Below are 12147 nucleotides of genomic sequence, written 5' to 3'. Positions count from 1 at the left end.
CACTATTATGCAGCTCCCCCACTCTTCTGCTCTGTTCTGGTTCTGTGGGGGGTTGGCCAGTGCATTCCCTGGGCTACCATGTTTCTGATGGCTGAGGCACTCCTCAGCCACATCCAGAGAATGTGAAATCCTTCCAGAAGGGGCAGTACTCCCAGGTCAGGTGCGCAGTGTAATTTCCGCCCACAAGCGCAGGGGAAAGAGGCATGACTGGGCTGGCATCCTATCCAGCCTTTTTGCTGCGGACTCTGTGATGGAAGAGGGAGCATCAGTAGCAGTGGGGACATGCTCAGGCACCAGTAAGGCCCAGTGGTTTTACACAGTGCAGCCCAGATCCTCCACTTCTTGGTTCTCTTTGGCTCTCCTGGCCCCTAGCTCCCACAGCAAGTGGCTTGCTATGGGGGCACCCAAGCCGCAGCTCTGCATGTCAATTCAGACATAAAGCCCTGGTTCGGCCCTGCCCCCTCTGTCCTGATTGGCTCACTGACTGACAGCAGCAGGAGCCAATGGCACCGCTGCTTTGTCTCAGCCAATTAGGAGGAGAGTCCTGGACATTGTTGGATGGAGATGGGCCTCAGTCAACCGGTTCCCGACCAGCGCACGACGATGTACGTCAACAGAATGGCACGGGCAGGCATATTGGCGTACAGGTACGTCCAATCTTCAATGCCGCCCTGCCATCGGGAGCGCGCCGGTGTGCTCCCGCGCTGGTCGGGACCCCCGTGAGTCCGGTCGCGGGACCCGCGGACTCGATCGCCGCGGGCATACCCGCGATCGTCTCACGGGACGGCTGAATGGAGGAAATGCAGTGTAAACAGTATTTCTCCATTCTGCCTAGCAACTAGTGACGCTGATCTCTGCTCCATGTGATTGGAGCAGAGATCAGTGTTCACTAAATGAAAGCCCAACCCCCCCCCCACAGTTAGTAACACACCCCTAGGAACACTTAACCCCTACACTGCCACCCACTGGTTAACCCCATTCACTGCCAGTGTCATTTACAAAGGAATCACTGCATTTATATAGCAGTGATTACTGTATAAATGACAATGGTCCCAAAAATGTCCGATGGGTCCCCCACAATGTCGCAGTCACAATAAAAATCGCTGATCGCCGCCATTACTAGTAAAAAGTAAAAAATTATTAATAAAAATGTTATAAAACTATCCCTATTTTGTAAACGCTATAACTTATTTTTTTGAAAAAAAAAAAAAAAACATTTTTTTCCCTCAGTTTAGGCCGATACGTATTCTACATTTTTTTTTTTTTTTTTTCAAAAAATATCGGCCTAAACTGAGGGAAAAAAATGTTTTTTTTTTTTTTTTTTTTAAATCTTTTTGGGGGATATTTATTATAACAAAAAGTAAAAAATAATGCTTTTTTTTCCCCCAAAATTGTCGCTCTGTTTGTTTATAGCGCAAAAAAAAACGGCAGAGGTGATCAAATACCACCAAAAGCTCTATTTGTGGGAAAAAAACATCAATTTTGTTTGGGAGCCACGTCGCACGACCGCGCAATTGTCAGTTAAAGCGACGCAGTGCCGAATCACAAAGTGGTCTGGTCTGTAAGTGGTTAAGTGTTAGGGGTTGCTGCGGCAGCTTCTGCACACAGAAGGCTTTTTATCTTGGGTCATGGTGGAGGAATTTGCGCCTCTGTCTACAGGGAATCCCAGTAGTGCCCTATTTAGACGACCTTCTATTTTTTGCACCATCTAGAGAGAAGCTGCAGCAGAACTTAATCGGAGCCTTCTAACATCTAGAAACCCTATGTTGGATTGTAAACCTCCAAAAATCCAACCTAGTACCTGCTCAGGAGCTACTTACTGGGTTTTCAAATTCCGTGGAGCAGTGAATTTTTTCTTCCAGAAGAGAAAAGGAAAAGCTGCTAAACGTGGTGGCAGTGCTGCAGACCAACCAGCCTCTTCATCAGACAGCCCTGAGTGTCGGCCCTGGGAACATTGACTTTCCTACAATGTAATAAATAAAATATACCTCCCTATGTACTAATTGTATCAGTATTGGGATTAAAAATTGTTGATTTTGAGTCTAGTTCTGCTTTAGCTTTCCAGGTACCCCCCCCCCCCCCATATACTTACCTGAGCCCCATCTCGATCCAGCTCTGTGCCTGTGAGCAATATCTCTCCCTGTGAGGAAGGTGCAGGCTGAGCCACGCTGTGTCAATGGTTTACATGATTTGGGATTGAGACTGCAGAAGTACCCCCTAGAAAGAGGCTTGCTATGGGGGTATTTAGCATAGGGATGCTAAACGTTAGTGCATTTCTTGCAAGGTCTATTGTAGGTGGAAGACCTACTTCAACTGGTGTGTCTAGGGGGGCCCCAGCCCTAGGAGAGTCTCCATGGAAAGAATCCTTTTCTTCCTACAACTGGGTCTGGAATAGCATTTTGATTTCGGCACCATTAAGGGACAGGTCTCAGTGCTATCTTTCAGAGACCATTGGCTTCCCATTCCTTAACCACTTCCCTACCAGGCTATAGTAAAATTACATTCTTGACTGTTGGGAAAGCTGAATGATGCCTGTAACTACAGATATCATTCTTGCCGGCGATTCTGTGCATGATAAGCTTGATCATAGCGGCAGTTTCGCCACTTGATCGTCCTTATAGGCGACGGGAGGGGACGTCCCCACCAAGCATAGATTTCTAGTGACCAGAGGCCCGGGCGCAACGTTATGACATCACACCCAGACCCCTCATTGTAAACAAAGCCGCGATCACAGCTGTAAAATAAGTTTTAAACTGCTCCACGCGCTCAGAAGCGAACACATGTAAGCCCCACCCACACATGTAAACGCCATTCAAACCACACATGTGAGGTATTGTTGCGTGTGTTAGAGCGAGAGCAATAATTCTAGCCCTAGACCTCTAACTAAACTGGTAGCCTGCAAAAATTGTCAAAGCATCGACTAAGTTTGGCGCCATTCCATGAATGCACAATTTTAAAGCGTGACATGTTTGGTATCTATTTACTCTGTGTAACATCTTTTATATTACATTTTTTTTTTTATTCATGAAACCGTTTCTTTCCGAAAAAAGGCGTTTGAAAAATTATTGCGCAAATACCGTGTGAGATAAAAATTTGCAATGACCGCCATTTTATTCCCTAGGGTGTCTGCTAATTTATATATATATATATATATATATATATATTTATTATATAAAATTTGGGGGGGGTTTAGCCAAAAAAAAAAGATTTTTACATGTAGGAGAGAAGTGCCAGAATAGGCCCGGTATGGAAGTGGTTAAAGAGGATCTTTTTGTTCTCCTGTGGGATTTGAATCTGGTTCTTTCACTTTAGAAACATCAGGGGCATTTGCAGAATGCATGAAGGTAAAAAATAAAGAACCTCTCTGCCTTTTAGAACCCCTTTAACTATTAAAAGTGTGTTTAACCACTTCCCGCTTGCTGGACATCATCTGACGTCCTGGACTTTGAGTGATTATATCTGAATGATGCCAGGCATCATTCAGATATTAATAATAATTTTTTCTGATTCCCTGCACCTTTTTTATTTCATCATTGCGACGTGTCCCCCTCCCACAGCCCTCTGGTGCTTTTTTTTTTTTTTTTAAATCGGCTCGCCCATGAGATCAACAAGGTGGAGAATAAATGGGCCGGCGACGGAAGTTTACCATATAGAATATTGTGGACCAGATGGTCCCCGGCAGTCTGACCTTTTGGAGGCCGGGCGCAACTGTTGATGTCATGTGCGGGCTCAGCAAATGTAAAAACTGACAGGTTTTCAGGAAAGGCTGAGATTGCCAGGCTAGAGGAGAGACCCCCAGCTCACTCTGTAAAGAGGACCTGTCATGCCCTATTACAAGGGATGTTTACTTTCCTTGACGTAGGAATAAAAGGGATCTAATAAAATAAATTTTTAAGGGAAAGACTAAGTGGAAAAAAAATGTAAATAAGCAATAAATAATTTTAAATCACCCACGTGCTCACATGTAAATGGCGTTTAAACATGTGAGGTATAGCTGCGAACGTTGGCAGGAGAGAAACAACTGTAGCCCAAGACCACCTCTAACTCTAAACGGGTAACCTATAAAAAAAATTGTAAGCGTCGCCTATGGAGATTATTAACCACTTCCCGACCGGCGCCCGGCGATGTACGTTGGCAGAATGGCATAGGCAGGCAAACTGGCGTACAGGTATGTCCATTTGTATTTGTCACCCTGCCATCGCGTGCAGGCCGGTCGGGACCCCCGTGAGTCCGGTCGCGGATCCCGCGGATTCAATCGCTGCGGGGATGCCCATGATCGTATCACGGGGAGATGCCGATGTAAACGGCATCTCCCGTTCTGCCTAGCAACAAGTGACACTGATCTCTGCTCCCTGTGATTGGAGTAGAGATCAGTGTTCCCTAACACACAGCCCAGCACCCCACAGTTGGTAACACGCCCCCTAGGACACACTTAACCCCTACACTGCCACCCCCTGGTTAACCCTTTCACTGCCAGTTTCATTTATACCGGAATCGGTGCATTTGTATAGCACTGATTGCTGTATAAATGACAATGGTGTCGAAAATGTCCGCTGTGTCCGCCATAATGTCGCAGTCACAATAAAAATTGCTGATCGCCGCCTTTACTTTTTTTTTTTAAAAAATGCCTTAACTATCCCCTATTTTGTAAACGCAATAAATTTTGCGTAAACCAATCAATCGCTTATTGCGATTTTACCAAAAATATGTAGAAGAATATGTATCAGCCTAAACTGAGGGAAAAAAATGTTTTTTTTTTTTTTTTTATATTTTTGGGGGATATTTATCAAAGTAAAAAATTATGCTTCCCCCGCCCCCAAAATTGTCGCTCTATTTGTGTTTATAGCACAAAAAATAAAAACCGCAGGGGTGATCAAATACCACCAAAAGAAAGCTCTATTTGTGGGGAAAAAGGGCGTCAATTTTGTTTGGGAGCCACATCGCACAACCTCGCAATTGTCAGTTAAAGCGACAGTGCCGAATCGCAAAAAGTGCTCTGGTCTTAAGCCCGCAAAATGGTCCGGTCTGAAAGTGGTTAAGTACCAAGAAGGCATTAAAAAAATTGCTGCACAAAAACGTGTGACACAAAAACTTGCAACAATGGCCATTTTATTCCCTAGGGTAATTTTCTAGCAAAAAAAATATTATTTTTACTTGTAGGAGAGGAGTGCCAGGATTGGCCCAGTATGGAAGTGGTTAAAACTGACAAAACAAATGTTTTAACTGTTCATAATTTTATATCTTGTCACTCAAAAAAAATATTTGATTTTTGAATATTCAATGCAACCCCATGCAAATCCACGTGTCCACATATTTTTTTTTGTTGAGAAATAACTTTGGAAACCACCCACTAGCATGTCCAATTGTGGCCATGTAAGGGCAGGTGATTCATGTAGCATTTTACTTCCTGAGATCGCTCTGCACTTTGTTCAGACATGTAGGTGGGAGGGTGTGCTTGGCTAGGAAAGCCCCTTCTCTCCATGAAAAACGCGCCCATGAACATTTCTGGGATGTATCACAATTTTTGAAGAGGGGGGGGGGGGGGGGGGATTTAAAACAAGTACATTTTTAAAACGTACCTTTTCTATGTACTAATACTATTTTAGCAGTATTGGGATTAAAAATAGAAGTTGACCAAACTGATCTGTGTGGTGTCAGAATATCTATCTGACTGATGAAATATTTGTACATACATTCTGAGTTAATGTATATGCTTGAGTGGAATACAGATGTTGGGAGACAACTTTTTGGTCCAGAGTACATAGGCTTAAAACTGTATAAACTGCTGTGTGGGCGTTTTTTATTTATTTATTTTTCTCTTTTTTAACATGAAAGGCAATGTTATAATGTGCTTGCATGCATCGCCTGCACATTATGTAAAACCTGCCCACTGGGAAGAGATCCTCATTTCCCAATAGCGGACTGATCACCACTTCTATACAAACAAGGCCACTGGATAGCCACAGGGCTTGTTTTGTGACCACTCTTGGAAAGTGTCAGGATAAGGTCCAGTGACTCCTAAGCCAGCTGATTGTGCACGTCCCTCCGAGAGCTCAGGCTGGCCACGGAAGATCTGCTGTCTGTATTTGCCTAGTTTTAGTTTCTGCATTTATTCAAGGAGAATAATAGAACTAAACCCTGGGAGGGGGCTGGCTGTATTTCGGTGCCCTCCCACCCACTGGCATTGGACTGGTCACCACAGTTTTTCATTAGTATTTGCAACCTGGTGGCTAGTAATTGTGCATTCTGATCTTCTCCAAAATGGTGCAATAATTTTGTAACATGATGTGCTATCTATAGTTTGTTTTATAGATGGCAGTTTTATACATATAAAACAGTTTGAAAAACTCTAAATGCATTTTTTTTTTTATTTATTTATTTTTTTTTCTTGTTGCTTTTATTTTGGATTTAACCAATTACTTGTTATGCCCTGCTGATGGGATTTGTTATATATATTTTTATTTTATATTTTTCTCTTTTTTTTTTTTTTTTTTTTTTTTTTCTTCAGGTTGTTCAGTTGCGGGTCTCTCCACAGAGTCTCATATTCAGGAGTTATGTCGACTTCAGCGTGTATGTTGTGCTGCTCTTGGGGTGAACCGGAAAAATATCTGCAATTTTGAAGTGGAATATCTGTGTGACTATAAGAGGGTGCAGGTAAATGCACTATTACAAATCCTTTTTGTAAAGATTTCCTTTTTATTAGGAAAAGTAATTTGTTAACTGCTTGCTGACTGCCGAACATATAAAAAAAAATGTCCTGGCAGCACGTGGTTATAACATTCTCAAGGCAGCGGTCAGGAAATGTCATCTTTTGCAGCTGGTGACCAGCTGTTGAGTAAAAGTGATCTGGACGGCTCTATAGACACTAGTGTGATTCCCCCGATTTGTGCTTGATTAGGTACATTGGGTGTCTAATGATGTCTCAATAGAGCGTGCATGTCACCTGCCCAAAGCTTTATCGCATAGTAGAGCTGCACGATTCTGGCCAAAATGAGAATCGTGTGTTGTGTTTTTATCCTAAGCAAAAAAAAAGATCACGATTTTTGAGAAGTTAAATCTTTCACATTATACCAAAAAAAGGCTAACTTTACTGGTTGTGTGGTGGGTTTTTTATTTTTTTCATTAACCACTTCAGGACCGCTGCATGTAAATATACATCGGCAGAATGGCACGGACGGGCACAATCGCGTACCCGTACACGTGCCTGCCTTCCAGCAGGTGGGGGGTCCGATCGGACCCCCTTCTGCTGGCTGCGGCGGTCTGTTTCGCTTCAGGAGCGATCCGGGATGAGGGGATGGCTGTTGGTTTCTGGCCATCCCCTCTCGATCGCTTCTGGCGAATGAGAAGCTTCCCCTGCCTGTGTAGGGTAAACACAGGCAGGAGGAAGTGATGTCACTCTCCTTGGGGGCGGTCTTTTTGACCGGACTGCGAGGAGAGAAGACATAGTAAGTGCACCAACACTACACTGACATGTATATACACATAGGCACACTGTCACCCCCTGATTACCCCCCTTTCACCAGTGATCACCGTATAAGTGTCACTGATGACGCTGGATAGCCAGTTAGTTCGTTATTTAGGTTCCCTGTCAGGTTTTTATATTGCGTCAGGGACCCCCATATACTACCTAATAAAGGTTTTAACCCCCTGATTGCCCCTAGAGTTAACCCTTTCACCCCCTTTTGCCAGTGTCACTAAGCGATCGTCTTTCTTTAGTGTCACTGGTGCCGCTAGGTAGCTAGTTTTTTTTTAGGTTCACCGCCAGGTTTTTATAGCATTAGATACCCCCATATACTACCCAATAAAGGGTTTAACCCCCTGATTGCCCCTAGTGTTAACCCTTTCACCAGCTATCACCATATAAATGACTGGTGACGCTGGATAGCCAGTTAGTTATTTAGGTTCACCGTCAGGTAGTATATGGGGGTACCTGGTGCTATATAAAAACCTGACGGTGAACCTAAATAACTAACTGGCTATCCAGCGTCACCAGTCATTTATACGGTGATAGCTGGTGAAAAGGGTTAACACTAGGGGCAATCAGGGGGTTAAAACCTTTATTAGGTAGTATATGGGGGTACCTGGTGCTATATAAAAACCTAATAAAGGTTTTAACCCCCTGAGTGCCCCTAGTTAACCCTTTCACCAGTGATCACCGTATAAGTGTTGCGGGTGACTCTGGTTGGTTAGTTTGCTTTTTATAGCATCAGGGCACCCACCATTTATTACCCAATAAAGGTTTTAACCCCCTGATCACCCGGCGGGTGATATCAATTAGGTTTTGGGCTCTGCGTCGCCCCAGGCAGCGCTAGGTTAGTACCAGTACCGCTAACACCCACGAGAAAAGCATACACCTCCCGTAGTGGTATAGTATCTGAACAGATCAATATCTGATCAGATCTATACTAGCGTCCCCAGCAGTTTAGGGTTCCAAAAAAACGCATTGTTGGCGCGATCAGCCCAGATACCTGCTAGCACCTGCGTTTTGCCCCTCCGCCCAGCCCACCCAAGTGCAGTATCGATCGATCACTGCCACTTACAAAACACTAAACGCATAACTGCAGCGTTTGCAGAGTCAGGCCTGATCCCTGCGATCGCTAAGTTTTTATTTTTTTTTTATTTTTTTTTTGGTAGCGTTTTATATTTAAATCCTGAAGGCGGTGCTTGGTTTTCGGGGTCCCGTACGTGGCTAGGCTCCCAAGAAGTCCCCCACATGTGTGGTATCCCTGTACTCAGGAGAGCAGCAGAATGTATTTTGGGGTATAATTTCACATATGCCCATAGCATAGTGTGAGCAATATATCATTTAGTGACAACTTTGTGCCAAAAAAAAAAAAAAAGTTTGTAATATTCCCGCAACTTGTGGCAAAATATAAAATATTCCATAGACTCAACATGCCTCTCAGTAAATAGCTTGGGGTGTCTACTTTCCAAAATAGGGTAATTTGGGGGGGCGTTTGTGCTATTTTGGCATTTTATGGCCTTCAAAACTGTGATAGGTAGTGAGGAGTGAAATCAAAAATTTGCACCCTTAGAAATCCTGAAGGCAGCGATTGGATTTCGGGGTGCTATTCACTGCTAGGCTCCCAAAAAGTCCCACAAATGTGGTATTCCCATACTCGGGAGAAGCAGAATATATTTTGGGGTGCAATTCCACATATAACTATGGCATGTGTGAGCAATATATCATTTAGTGACAACTTTTTGTAAACTTTTTTTTCAATCATTTGGGACAAAAAAAAAATATTCAATGGGCTCAACATGCCCCTCAGCAATTTCCTTGGGGTGTCTACTTTCCAAAATGGGGTCATTTGGGGGGGGATGTGTACTGCTCTGCCATTTTAGCACCTCAAGAAATGATATAGGCAGTCCTAAATTAAAAGCTGTGTAAATTCCAGAAAATGTACTCTAGTTTGTAGACGCTACAACTTTTGCGCAAACCAATAAATATACGCTTATTGACTTTTTTTTTTTTTTTTTTTTTTTTACTAAAGACATGGGGCTGAATACATTTTGGCCTAAATGACTAAAATTGAGTTTATTCGACTTTTCTTGTAACAAAAATTAGAAAATCTCTTTTTTTTTTATTTTTATTTTTTCAAAATTTTCAGTCTTTTTCGTTTTTTATATCAAATACCATAAAAAGAAAGCTCTATTTGTGGGAAGAAAAGGATGCAAATTTAGTTTGGGTACAACATTGCATGACCGCGCAATTACCAGTTAATGCAGTGCGAAATTGTAAAAAGACCTCTGGTCCTTAGGCTGACAATTTGTATGTGTTTGGGGGTTAGAAGTAATTTTTCTAGCAAAAAAAAATAATTTTTAACTTGAAACCAACAAATGTCAGAAAAAATGTTTAGACCCCTTTCACAGTGCCACGCTCATAGCGTCGGCAGTAAAACGCCGCTATTTTTATTTGTAGCCCATTTCAGCGGCTAGCGGGACGCTTTTACACTGGAATGAATGGAGCAGCAGTTTGAGGGCGGATTGCAGGCGCTATTTCTAACGCTATAGCGCCTGCAAAACACCCTTGGTGTGAAAGGGGTCATGGTGTTTAAGTGATTAAACTCTTTTTACTTACACACAGTCTATTCCATTGACAAATTGTTACAATGTTTATACTTGAGTTCAACTGATAAAGAATGTTTTGATTCTTGGCAGACTGGCCAGTTTTTCTCTTCCTTTCTTTTGAGGGCTGTGGCTTCAGAAGAGCAGAGAAAATTCTTTGCACAGAAAAAAATTGTGAAACACTTTAGTCAAGATCGCGCTAACGATTCTTGGCGATTGTGCAGACCTATCGCATAGTGGGCTTGTTCATTCCCTTGTGATGGCAGTAAAGTACAAAGTTACATGGGCGGGATTACATATGGGCAAACACACTCATAAGTCCCACGTGTGTAATGTAAACAGCATGAGGTATAGCTGCAAATGTTGGATCAATGATTAACTCCAAAATTATAACTTGTAAAACTAAGTGTCCCCTATGAAAAATTTTAAGTATGCTTCTTTTGTTTTTACAAAAAAACTAAAACGTGTTTTTAAAGATTAAAGGAACCTGCAGGTTGGATTCTCAGTAAACACCTTTTTAGTTATACTGCCTGTGACACTGCCATGAGAGCAGCATGTAAGGCTTTAGCATACATGCTGCCAGGACTGGGCAGGCCCCATTCAGACCAGTAGAGGGCGTAGTGGAATCTGATGTCTATAGAGTATGCAGTGCAGTGAGACTTCACATAATTTATGATGTTTTCGCCCTTCAGGAGGAGGAACTTTACCTTGTGAAGTGGAAAGGCTACCCGGAATCTGAATGTTCGTGGGAACCGCGTCGCCATCTCAGATGTTTCAACCTAATTCGTCAGTTTCATCGGGATCTGGAGCGGGAGCTGTTACGAAGAGCAAAGGCTGCCGGGACATCAACCAGTAAAAAATTAGTTGGACGCTGCCCCCGCAGACTAGACTCCAGTCTCTCGCACTACGTGGTGCTTAAAGCCAAGCAAAGGCAACGGCTTCGCTTGTGGGAGCAGCATCTGAATTCCAAACGGGCCCACCCAGGTCTTATAACAGTAGAAAATGAAGTGGATCTAGAGGGTCCACCAAAGGACTTTGTGTACATTAATGAGTACAGGGTTGGGGAAGGAGTGACCATTACCAAGTCTGCTGTAGGGTGCAAATGTCGGGACTGTTTCACAGATGAGCGAGGCTGTTGCCCTGGAGGTTTTCAGCACAAATTTGCTTATAACGAAGATGGACAAGTGAAAGTGAAGCCAGGATTTCCAATTTATGAATGCAATTCACTCTGCCGATGTGGCCCATTGTGTCCAAACAGAGTTGTGCAGAAGGGAATCCAGTATAACTTCTGTATTTTTAGGACCCCTGATGGAAGGGGATGGGGTGTGAGGACACTGGAGAAGATACGCAAAAACAGCTTTGTAATGGAATATGTAGGAGAGGTAAGCTGGTATGCACTGACACTTGATCTTTACCTTCTTCCAAGCACTTTTCACAAGGAAAATTGTATGTTTAGAAATATAGAATATCACCTTGTATAGCAGAATTTTATTAGACCCATAGTTTGTTTTCGAAGCTGGAAAGGCTAAAATGTGGTAAAACGTCTGTCGCCACACAGTGTGAATTGGCCCTTAAAGTGGTTGTAAACCTCAGACATTAAATATGAACAAAGCATATCCCTCAATAGTGTGTACTTGTCTCAATCCAGAGCACGAAGTGTAATTTTTGTCTGCTGCCTCCTTCCTCTATCAGCATGAATCACTTTTGACAAGTTTTCCTGACACAGAGAGAAGGTGACAGAGGGATCTCCAGCTGATTGACGGCCTCAGCTCTGTTCCTGTGTGGATGGGGTGTCTCTCTTCCCTCCAACCAGCTCTCTGAGATCTCCTCACTGAGCTATACAGTAATTTCATCCTTTCCTGAACTCTCAAGTTGTATAGATTCAGCACTTTGTAGAAAAGAGAAGACTGCAGATTAACAGGTACAAATTATGTAGGAGGATTTGTTTAATCTATCACCTGAGGCCAGTCACTTCACTGGGTGTATGTGAGGGTATACAACCAATTTAACAGACCAAGCTGTCCAGACAAAGTAGCAGTTGGAGAGTTGTGACAAACCATTTACCACTAGGGGTGCTTA

The 12147-nt window shown here is 43.1% G+C and overlaps 1 protein-coding gene across 1 annotated transcript in view; it reads left to right on the top strand.

Annotated features, from left to right (window-relative positions):
- SUV39H1 (SUV39H1 histone lysine methyltransferase) overlaps positions 1 to 12147 on the top strand; it is a 48051-nt gene that overhangs the window by 19118 nt on the left and 16786 nt on the right. Inside the window, exons 2-3 of the mRNA XM_077476587.1 lie at positions 6509 to 6654; positions 10761 to 11450. Of these exons, the coding sequence (XP_077332713.1) occupies positions 6509 to 6654; positions 10761 to 11450 (836 nt within the window). The remainder of the gene's footprint in view (positions 1 to 6508; positions 6655 to 10760; positions 11451 to 12147) is intronic.

This window comes from Lithobates pipiens, unplaced genomic scaffold (genome assembly GCF_037356315.1).
Source record: "Lithobates pipiens isolate NorthernLeopardFrog02 unplaced genomic scaffold, aLitPip1_a1.2 Scaffold_1, whole genome shotgun sequence".
NCBI lineage: Eukaryota > Metazoa > Chordata > Amphibia > Anura > Ranidae > Lithobates > Lithobates pipiens.
Note: the sequence above shows the minus strand (reverse complement) of the source record. Positions and strands in the feature narration are given on the sequence as shown.